This window comes from Artemia sp. Qi Xiang Cuo, chromosome 1, assembly GCF_049724085.1.
Source record: "Artemia sp. Qi Xiang Cuo chromosome 1, ASM4972408v1, whole genome shotgun sequence".
NCBI lineage: Eukaryota > Metazoa > Arthropoda > Branchiopoda > Anostraca > Artemiidae > Artemia > Artemia sp. Qi Xiang Cuo.
Genome location: NC_142794.1, coordinates 91,484,926 through 91,497,127, shown reverse-complemented (window position 1 = coordinate 91,497,127; position 12,202 = coordinate 91,484,926). Strand labels below are relative to the sequence as shown.

General features: G+C 35.8%; 1 protein-coding gene across 1 annotated transcript in view; it reads right to left on the bottom strand.

Moving 5' to 3' along the window:
• Window positions 1-12,202, bottom strand: part of dally (division abnormally delayed protein) — a 137,740-nt gene that overhangs the window by 26,625 nt on the left and 98,913 nt on the right. The window contains exon 6 of the mRNA XM_089087746.1: window positions 1,011-1,285. Coding sequence (XP_088943872.1) covers window positions 1,011-1,285 — 275 coding nt within the window. The remainder of the gene's footprint in view (window positions 1-1,010; window positions 1,286-12,202) is intronic.

Here is a 12,202-nt window from a genome sequence, read left to right as displayed (position 1 = left end):
AATTTTGCTTTAGTGCTTTCAGACAGGTTTTCATTCACGAAAATGTAGGGGAGGGATGTATTTTTCAAAACCAGAGATGCAATTTTGATGATCTTTCAATTTTTCTTAATGGAAATACCCAAAAAAGGTGATTTTTGATGAGAATTTATAAAAAACATTATTTTCAAAATACAGGTGGGAGGGGATTCAAGGCAACCCAATTAACACACCTGCTCCAGCTGGATTCCACCCAACCACTCAAAAGAGGGGTGAAATTTCGGTTACCACCCATTTTTAATTAAGTTGTAAAAATTTGAATCTCCTTTGAAAAAACACAAAAATTCAATTTTATGCACAGAGTAAAATTTAAAAAAACATAGAAGAACTTCTATTTTTTACAACTCATTTTTGTTTTTGCATGTGTATTTAACCGAGTCTTTTCTCAACACTTCAGGAAACTTTGGTATCAGTCAAATCAAACCAATGAAATTAACACAGCCTAACAATGACATTAACACAGTGGCGTCAATTGATCGCGTTCGGTCACAGAATAGACTGTCTCACATCAAGTAATTGTTGTGTTTAAATTATCCACGAGTTTAACTGACCCCTGGTTCTCCATGGCCTGATACTCCCTAGAAAAAAATTATCAATGATATATCATGGGAGCTGACCTTGTTAGATCAAATTGCTCAATAGCCCAGTTGGATCCATAGTATTGGAAATTTGGGGTACTGACAGATACGCATATCCTATAGGTAGTGCAGCTTGAGTATATACAGTATGTAATAGACAGGTACCACTTGCACACAGAACTGCACTGGTATACACTTAAACAAATAGCAGGCGTCAGGGAAGAGTAAAATTTAATCAATAAATGGTAGCAAATTATTAAATTGCTCAATCGTCAAAATTGTTTCTGAATTTCGTTTAAGTCTGGAAAGTCGAAAACGAGCGAATGTGATTCTTTTACTCATTAATTTTTGTTGTACTTTAATTTTGAGGCATAAAGAAGCAAATAGAAAACTTACTCGCCAACTTCTGAGCCATTCCAGCAATTTGAGTCTTCTTCGCTAGGTGGCAACTCTTCATTCTTTCCTGAACATATAAGGTCTGCCACATTTGCATAGTAGCCTTTGCTTTCGCTTACAGTCAACAACAAACCTTGAAGAACTTCTTGAAGCACACTGGAGTTCATTCCCGTTTCATCATTTTCATAAGATATTGTCTCTTCGGATTCCAGTAATTTGTTACTTTTATTAATGAGTTGATCACTATATTTTGGCTCACCACAGATACTTCTGATCTAAAATTGGATGTAGATTAGAGAAAAAACAGCGTTTAAAGCAGCATGACAATAACCAAACGAAATTGCCACACAATTTTACGATATTGTATAAATGTAGCCAGCTCCCTCCTTCCTGCCTCTCCCAAACTAAAAGAAAGCCTGACTACACAAAATAATAAGCTAATCTAAATCGTACCATTCCATCATTCTTTTGGGAACTATTACGATTTATTACATGATTTCGGACTTTTTTCTTTTTTTATAGTGATTTCTGATATCATTCTACCAGGAACTATCGTTCTCAATATATAAAAAAACACCCATCTCTTTCTTGACCTTTTCCTACCGATTTCCACCATTTTCAGCTATTTGCTCTCCCAACATTGCTGCCATCTGCTGTTCATTTGCTGAACCAAAGCAAAATTTTGGTTCTATTCTGGAACAAACCTGAGGTCTATTGTTTACTGAACACCTCTGGCAACCACTAGACTTTTAAGCCATTTAAACCTATTTTGATAAGTTATATAAAAATTAGTCTTTAACTGAAAGTGAAAAGCAACATTAAAACTTAAAACGAACAGAAACTGTTTCGTATATGAGGAGACTACCACCTCCTTAGGCCCTCGCTCGTTACACTTAAGTTTTTCAGGGCTTTAGAAAGGCTTCTCATTCCAGTTCCCCTTGCCCCTTGTGTGTTAGCAGTCGTTCTTAAACAATTGGGACAAGAAGTAAAGGTTTAGTGTAAAGAGCGAGGAGTTGAGGAGGGGCCCGTAATATAAGCAATAATTTCTGTTCATTTTAAGCTTAATGTTGCTCCTAGCTTTCATTTGTAAAAACGTTTTTTTTTTAAGTTTAGTTTCAGATCATTTTTCAAATCCTGGCAAGGCCTAACCAAGATATGATGTGGGCTACCGGCCCCATAACAATCCAATTTCTATCGGGTTATAATATATATATATATATATATATATATATATATATATATATATATATATATATATATATATATATATATATATATATATATATATATATATATATATACTCTCTCTCTCTCTCTCTCTCTCTCTCTCTCTCTCTCTCTCTCTCTCTCTCTCTCTCTCTCTCTCTCTCTCTCTCTCTCTCTCTCTCTCTCTCTCTCTCTCTCTCTCTCTCTCTCTCTCTCTCTCTCTCTCTCTCTCTCTCTCTCTCTCTCTCTCTCTCTCTCTCTCTCTCTCTCTCTCTCTCTCTCTCTCTCTCTCTCTCTCTCTCTCTCTCTCTCTCTCTCTCTCTCTCTCTCTCTCTCTCTCTCTCTCGCTCTCTCAGAGAGAGAGAGACAGGGAGGGGCCCGTAATATAAGCAATAATTTCTGTTCATTTTAAGTTTAATGTTTGCTCCTAGCTTTCATTTGTAAAAACGTTTTTTTTAAGTTTAGTTTCAGATCATTTTTTCAAATCTCTGGCAAGGCCTAACCAAGATACGATGTGGGCTACCGGCCCCATAACAATCCAATTCCTATCGGGTTATAATATATATATATATATATATATATATATATATATATATATATATATATATATATATATATATATATATATATATATATATATATATATATATATATATATATATATATATATATATATATATATATATATATATATATATATATATATATATATATATATATATATACATATATATATATATATATATATATATATATATATATATATATATATATATATATATATATATATATATATATATATATATATATATATATATATATATATATATATATATATATATATATATATATATATATATATATATATATATATATATATATATATATATATTAGAGTAGAATCAAATTTTGGAGTGATGAGCTTTCAGCAATTAATATTATTATACATCAAATGTTCAGTTCAATTTTATCAGTTCTTTTCACGACTGTTCAAGACAAATATAGTTTTACTACCAACAGGAGTTTGGATACTGCCCCCTTCCTTCGCTGTAAAAGTCTAAAGCCTACTCCGTCATTAGCGCTATACTGAAAACGAATTATATTACAAATATTTTCATTTTTGGTTATTACAGCATTGAAAATGAAAATAAAATTTACAGCGAAATAAAATCTTAAACTGATTATCTTTCAACAATTGATATCATTATACATCAAATATTCAGTTTGATTTTACTTTCCAATACTTTTCAAGACACACATAGCTTTCAGTAAGCGCCAATGACGCAGTAGGTCTTAGACTTTTACAGTGAGAGAAGGAGGCGAAACCCAAACTCTTGTTTGTAGTGATTGTTGTTCGTTTCAAGCTTGATTTGCATATTCAATTTACGTTTCACTCGTTTTGAAATTTATTTATTTATTTATTGTATGTTTGGTTGCTATGATTGTTTTATTGAATTTCTGTTCGTTTTGGGTTTCATTTATTTTTTAATAATAATTTCTTGTAATTTATTCATTTATGTTAGTACTTGATGTATATTTTTTTGTTATGATTGTATACTTAATTTCAGTTCGTTTTGTGTTTTATTTATTCTTTAATATTAATTTCTTGTCGTTTCTAGTCTTAATTTTTACAGGTATTAGTATCTACCTATTTGAAGTCGAATATGGCCTTTACTTTTCTTTGAAAAACTTCTTTTTCGGAAAGTTATTTTTAAATTTATTTTTGGCCAATTTTTATTACGAAAAGTTCCAATTTCGTAGAAAATGCCTTATTACAAAATCATTTTTTTTTTTCAACATCAAACTTTCATCAAAGTATCAAAACTAGCATCAAAGTAACAAAGTATCAAAGTAAAGGAAGCATCTAAGTAAACAAGGTATCAAATTAAACAAAGTATCTCAGTAACAATAAGCAATTTCCGTAACTCAGAATTATTTCCCCGGGGCTAGGGGTTGAAACCCGAAACATATTTATTTGGCTTTTGAACTATTTTGAATAAAATGGCTATATAAAAATTTTTACCAGAAGCCCTTTGGGAAAGCGGGGCGTGGGTTAATTGCCCATGCTCACTAATCACTTTTGACTCTTAAAAAAAGAACTATCAGTTTCAGTTTCAAATCAAATAAGCCCCGTCCAAAGTTAATACGACCAACCCTTCCACAAAAAACCTATATTCTAGTAATGGGCAACTTACATAAGTTACAATCCTTTCGCTGCGGCCTATAGAGGGTTTCTCAACCCTTAAGTTATAGCAATTTGAATTTAGGACTATTTTGAACAAAATGGCTATTTCAAAATTTTTATAAGATAGATTTGGAAGAAAAAGGCACAGGGGAGGGGGGGGGGGGGGCTTGTTACTTTTTGACCATTTTCGATTAAAAAGGGCACTTAAAAAGGGCACAATAAATTTCGATTTCCGATTGAACGAACTTCCTCCAAAGTTTATACGACCACACCTTCCATAGCTTGCCTAACTTACAGCCTTGGCCCTGGGAGCAGTGGGAGGTTTTGTCCACCCCGAGGAATAATTATTTTAATTGCTTCACCTCTTGGCTATTTCGGACATAATGGCCATCTAAAATTTTGATTGGATGCGTTTGGGGAAAAGATGCCGTGGAAAGGGGGGGGGCTTTTTGCCTTCTAATCATGTTTAACTCTTAAAAGGGCACTAGAAGTTATTATTTCCGATTTAATGAGCCCTCTCCAAAGTTTATAACACCACCCCTTACATATGAATGCCTCTAAGAAAAAAAATAGTCTTACGGCCTTGAGATTGGTGGGGGGAGGCTAGTTGCCATCAGATCACTTGACTCTTAACAAGGGAACTAGAGTTTTCAATTTATAATCATTCGAGTTCCCCCGAGTTTTAAACGACCACCTTTTTCGTAAAAACTATATATCCCCCCGGGGCATAAGTTACACGAAACCCTTCCCTGGGTTTCGGAGGGGGGGAGTATTTGGATCCTGAAGTTTAGTCATCTGATCGTCGGAATATTAAAAAAAATGGTTATCTCAAATTTTTGATTGGATGTATTTGGGGAAAAGAGGGTGGGAGGGAAGGGGAAAGAGTATATGCCCACCGATAACTTTTGATGAATCTTAAAAAGGTAAATAAAAATTTCAATTTACAATCAAATGAGCCAACCTTGATGTTTATATGACCACCCATTAAAAAAACCTTATCTGCCCCCGGGGCATAACTTACAACACCTCCCCCAGGCTCTGAAGAACTGTGTTGAACCCTGAGTTTATGGTATTTGATCTTTGAACTATTTTGAACAAAATGCTATCTCAAAATTTTGATCAGATGAATTTGGGGGAAAAGGGCCTTGGGGGAGGCTAGTTGCCCTTCGATCCCTTTTGACAATTAAAAAGGGCACTATATATTCCGGTTTACAATCGAATGAGCCCCCTCCGAAGTTTCACTACCATCCCTTCCATTATATGCCCCCAGTGCATAATTTACAACACTTGCCACCAGGTTTTGGTGGGCTGTGTTATCCCTGAAGTCTTTGTTATATGATCTTTGGTCTATTTTAGACAAAATGGCTATATAAAAAATTCATTCGGACGCATTTGGGGAAAAGAGGGTCAGGGGAGGGGGTAGTTGCAATCGCATCACTTATGATTCTTAAAAAGCGAACTAGAACTTTCAATTTCCAATTAAATGAGCCCTCTCTGAAGCTTATACGAGCATCCCTTCTATAAGAACTTTATATGTCCCCACGGTAAAATTTACAACTCTTTCCCCAGGGTCTAGAAAGGGGGGCATGTTGACCCTGAAGTTTTTATTATCCGATCGTTAGACTATTTCAAACAAACTGGCAATCTAAAAATTTTGATCGGATGCATTTGCGGAAAAGATGGTGTGGGTGTGTGTGTGTGTGGGGGGGGGGGTAGATACCCTATGATCCCCTTTGACTCATAAAAATGTAACTATAACTTTCAACGTAAATAGAACTCGTAAATCAGGTCTTCCTCGTCTGGGGTGGGAGAACGTCATAAAGAAAGATTTAAAGGAAATTGGAACTTCCTGGGAGGGTGTAAAAATAGGGAGGCTTTGAATAGATTGGTATGGAGGAGGAGCGTGTGTAGCTGTGTTGGCCTCAGGCGGCTTGGTGCTGTGGTGAGTTGTTAGTAGTAGTAGAACTTTCAATTTCCAATCAAATTAGCCACCTCTGAAGTTTATACGACCTCCCCTTACATAAAAACCTTATATGCCCTCGGGGCACAACTTAAAACACTTGCTCCCGGGCTCTGTTTTTTTTTTGTCGACTCTTGAGTTTTTATTATCTGATTTTATAACATTTTTAACAAAATGGTTACCTAAAAATTTTATCGGATGGGTTTGGGGGAAAGGGCGTGGGTGGGTAGCGGGGTAGTTGCCCATCAGTCTATTTTGACTCTTTAAAAGTGAACTATAACTTTCGATTTCGTATTAAATCAGCCCTCTCTGAAGTTTATACGAGCATCCCTTCTACAACAACCATATATGCCCCCAGGGCATAACTTACAACGCCTGCCCCGGGCCCTGGGGAGTTTTCGACCCCGGAGTTTTTGTTGCATGATCTTTGAACTATTTACAACAAAATGGCTATCTCAAGATTTTTTTTCGGATGTATTTGGGGAAAAAGGGCGTGGGGGGGGGGGCTAGTTGCCCTCCGATCACTTTCGACTTCTTAAAAATGGCACTAGAACTTCCGATTTCCATTTGAATGAGCCTCCTCTGAAGTATATACGATGACCTCTTCCACATGAAGTTCCGCTGAGAAAAAACAAAACAAAAAACACTTGAGCCGTATGACCTTTATTATAGGCAAATCTATAGCGTTGCCTCTGATAGCGTCCACTTGCATTACTTTTGGGAAATAGACCACTGATTAATTCCATCATAAGAATTCTAAGCATAATGGTCAGCACTCAGCAAATCCTCTTAAGTGTCCCAAAATAGATGATTCCCACGCTTTTTTGTCTATTTTACGTGGTCACGTACACAAGAAAGCGACTCTAATCGAACATAATGCTCTCCAAGCAATCAATTTGTCTGGAAACTAGCATCGTTTCGTGGGAACTTTGCTCTTATCCACTAAAACAGATCTTAAGGTAAAGACCAGCATATTAACACCAAAAGTAAAGAAAGTTGGTTAATCAAATAGTTGCTTGATTTAGTCGACAAACGGAACCTAAAGGTAATCAGCTGTTCAAAGGCACAAGTACGTAAAATATAACAAATTTATTTTGGTTTTTACTCCTGGGTACGGTTTTTTTTTGCGAAGAATAAGCTTCGTCGATGGATATACACAGTGGTTTTAGTCAAAAACTTGACAGTAGTGATTCTGTTTTCCCGAATGTGGCCATAAAAAAGTTGGGATTTCAGAAATCTTCCCAAAAAATGTTCGTGAATTTACGACGTAACACGAAATGCAAATTGTTATCTTTTTGAAATATGTTAATTTTGATTGAGAATTTTTTGATAGCCCGATTTAAAGAGTAATTCAGTGAAACATCGAAAAATCGAGGGTGGTGGAGTTGAAGTAAATCTTCACAATTTCGCAATGAAAATTTTTTTTTTAAAGAAAAAAGATTTCTTCAATAAAAGAAAATTGAAGAAATCTTGTAGGAAAAAATTGGTTAAAATTTTTTGGGAAGAAATCTTCCCAAAAATGTTCGTAAATTTACGAGCGTGGCACGAAACACAAATTGTTATCTTTTTGAAATATGTTAATTTTGGTTGAGAATTTTTTGATAGCCCGATTTAAAGAGAAATCCAGTGAAACATCGAAAAATTCAGGGTAGTGGAGTTGAAGTAAATCTTCACAATTTCGCAATAAAAAAAAAGAATTGAAAAAAAGAAAAAAAAATATTCGATAAAAAAAAATTGAAGAAATCTTTTAGGAAAAAATTGGTTAAATTTTTGGGAACAAATCTTCCCAAAAATGTTCGTAAATTTACAAGCGTAGCACGAAATACAAATTGTTATCTTTTTGGAATACATTAATTTTGGTTGAGATTTTTTCACGCGTTGAGATTTGGTTGAGATTTTTTCACGCAACAATGAATGGATCGAAATAATAGCTTCTAAAAACAGCAGCAAGGTTATTCCATTTGTTGATGCAGAAAGAACAGGATCGTTTTGATCAGACCATTTTTCGGATTTTTTGTGCCACAATAATTTAGCATTTATCGCATTTTAGTATGTATTTTAAGTATGTATTTTATCTTATTTTAACTATTGCTATAATTTTTTGCGCATAATAGTTGATTTACTATGTGTTTTTTCTTTACAAAGGTTTACCTTACTAAATTATTTGAGGTGGGGGCAACGTAGTTGTCAAAAAGAAAAAAACTTTAGTGTTGAAAGGACGAGACGGGGAGTGGTATGTTGGAGACTCATCCAATACGGGGCAGACCTTCACTTATCTCGTCCGTTCCTGATTTAGGATATTAGAGAGACTCTTTGGTCTGTAGAATGTTGGGCCGTTTGAGTTGTGGAAGACATTAAAATACTCAAAAATACTTTATAGTTTTAGCTATTGCAGGATTGCTGTCATAGATTGAGGAATGGTGAGCCCCCTGGCCCATCATCTGGGTGAGCCTAAACTCCAAATATGCAATTTCGATCAAATTTCACGTTTTATATGCATATATTATTCTATATGGTACTTTCAGCTACAAATTAGTTACATTTCATCTATTTTTAAGCTTTGGGGCACGCATTGATGCTCTATTGTAGACTATAGTGGGGGGAAGTCTCCCCCCTCACACGCATGAATGAGCAGTCGGAGGGACAGTAATGCAAATGAAAATAATCTGTCTTTTGAAAATGTCTTTTTTTTAAAGACACGAAAATAATCGTCTAAAGGAACCTGAAGTGCTATCTCTGACATTACCGTTGATTCTTTATTCCCGTTACTTTCAGATGTAAAATTTAGAATATTATCGAATGGGTTTAGTCGTCTCCTCCCTGAATAATTCACATTTGGAAAACTCACCCCCTGGGAAATTCCCCCCCCCTCCAAGAACATTTTCTTTTCCTGCTGATAATTCCCCCGCGTTAAATTCCACCAAGCAGAAATTTCCCAGCCGTGGAATATGCTCCCCCAAACATATTCCCCTCAGATAATTTCAGATATTCATAAAAATGGAAGCTGGAATTTCTACTCAACTTTTTAGGTCAGAAGCAATGCTATAGCGTTACCTAAGTAAAGAACCATAAGGGTTCAACGAATTAATACTTATTAATTTTTCCAGGGGCACTTTATGTGGAAGAGGTGGTCGCACAAACTTTGGAACGGGGTTCATTGAATTACAAATTAAAAGTTATAGTGCCCTTACACCAGGGGCGGATCCAGGATTGTTTTAGGGGGGGGCGCAAAATAGGTTGATTCAATAAATGTGCGTAATAAGCAAGTTTAATTAACACACACTTGTGGTAATTAGGTAAATTGTATGACTTTAGACTCCGCTAGGGGGGGCACCCCCTCTCCCCTCCCCTGGATATGCCACTGCCTTACATTCTCTGTGTCTTTCCTTGTTAGGGAGGAGAGCAGCTGCCTAATAGGTGTGTGTTAATGTCAAACTCTCATTGGGCCTTCAGGTATAAACAGAGTGTGGGGGATTGTCCTCCTCAAAAATATATTTTCTATCTGAAAATCGCTGAACGCTGAACAAAATGGCTGTCGCAAAATTTGGATTGGATGTGTGTGGGGGCATGCGGGGCGGGGGGGGGACTAGTTGCCCTCCAATCACTTTCGAATATTAAAAGGGGCATTAGCCCTTTGAATTTCCAATCGAATGAGCTATTTTTGCAGTTTCTACGAAAACACCTTCTATAAAAACCATATATGTCCCCAGGGCATATCTTACAACCCTTTCCATAAGGGCAGTTGGGGATTGTCCTCCTCAAAAATATATTTTATATCTAGAGATCAACTACGCTGAACAAAATAGCTATCTGAAAATTTTGATTGGATGTGTTTGGGGAAATGATGAGCGTGGGGGGGGGGGGTAGTTGCCCTCCAAACACTTTCGACTATTGAAAAGGGCACTATCCCTTTGAATTTCCAATCGAATGAGCCTTTTTTGAAGTTTCTAGACAACGCCTATAAAAACCTTATATGCCCCCAGAGCATAATTTAAAACTCATACCCCGTTAGCTATGGGAGAGTTTCCTTCTCAAAAACATAGTTTAAATCTAGAAATCCACCGGGCTGAACAAAATGGCTATCTCCCAAGTTTGATGGGGTATTGTTGGGGGAATGGGGCGCGTGGGGGGGGGGGCGAGTTGCCCTCCAATCACTTTCGACTATTAAAAAGGGCAATAGCCCTTTGAATTTCCAATCGAATGAACCGGTTTTGTAGTTTCTATGACAGCGCCTTCTATAAAAACCTTATATGCCCCCAGGGCATAACTTAAAACTCTTGCCCTGAGGGTTGTGGGGGAGTGTCCTCCTCAAAATATATTTTCTATCTGGAAATCAACTACGCTGAAAAAAATGGCTATCTCAAAATTTTGATTGGATGGGTTTGGGGGAATGATGGGCCTGGGGGGGGGGCTAGTTACCCTCCAATCATTTTCGACTATTAAAAAGGGCACTATAACTCTCGATTTCCAATCGAATGAACCCCCTTTGAAGTTGTGGAGCCGTATGGCCTTTACTATAGACAACGATACAGCGTTGCCTCTGATTGAAAAACAACAATGAACACTGGAGCTACTAGAAAAATTAAAATTTCGCGCCTGGAAAAGTCATGTGAAAACACTACTTATGTCTGCAAAAGATTCCGCGCCTCGAAAACAATACCACCAAGAAAGAGACTTGTCGCAAGTCACATTTCATAGACTAAGCCCATTTTTTTCGACATCCAGCATAGTTTGAATTTTGAATTGCTTGTCTTCGGGCAAGGGTGTAATCTGTTATGGGGTAGAGGGCAACTGCCCCCCCCCCCATCTGAAATTTAGTTTCTTATAAAAAACAAAAGAAAGAAAGAAAATATTGCCTATAAAGAAAGAAAATGAAAAAAGTCACACTTCCTAAGCTACAATTGTGTTTTTAAACGAGTCTAATATGATAATTCATACAACAAATACAAATCAGGGTAAAGGGGCAATTTATACACATTTTTTCTAAGTTACCTGTCTTTTTCAAAAGGTTTACCCGTTTTTTTTTCAATTTTGAATTCGATTATAATTATTAAAGGAAAGGCAATGTGTTCTTAGAAATTATTTAGTTAGGATTCAGCACAAAAAGTCCTTCCACACCAAGGCCGTTTTCAGGGGGGGTATGGGGTTTGACCCACCCACCCCCGAAATGTTTGTCCGACTCGTCAAAACATAACAAATATGAATAGAAACAAATTTTTGATGAGTTTTTTAAGTTTTTTTGTACTCCCCCCCCAAAAAATACTTTTGTAAAAAAAATATTTTTATTTCTTTAAGGGCTTCTGTTTGCAAGTCAAGCATTGCAAAGTTGGCAAATACTAAAAAAAACGAAAAAAAAACGAAGACTGCAAGAAATGAAGAAACAAAAAGACAAAATATTAGCAAAGCCACAAGGATAATGAGAACAACGAAAAAAGCAAATGTTGCAGTAATATGTAGATTTTACAGAGTTGAGATTTAAACCAACTAAGTGCTAGTGCTTCGCTGATTAAGCAAGATATATCTCTGCAACTAGCTCAAACAAACCGACTAAAAGTATTTCCCAATAGAATAGGAGTATTTTGCATTTAGGATTTGTTCAAAACCTCCGACTGCAAGAAATGAAGAAGCAAAAAGACAAAATATCAGCATAGCCACAAGGATAATGAGAACAACGAAAAAAGCAAATATTGCAGCAATATGTAGATTTTATTATTACATATTTCTAATGAATCTGTAAAAAGTTTCAATATACTTTCCTAATCGTCATTAATTCTAAAAAAAAATTAACAAAAATACTGAAGTAAAAACAGAGTTGAGATTTAAACCAACTAAGTGTTAGTG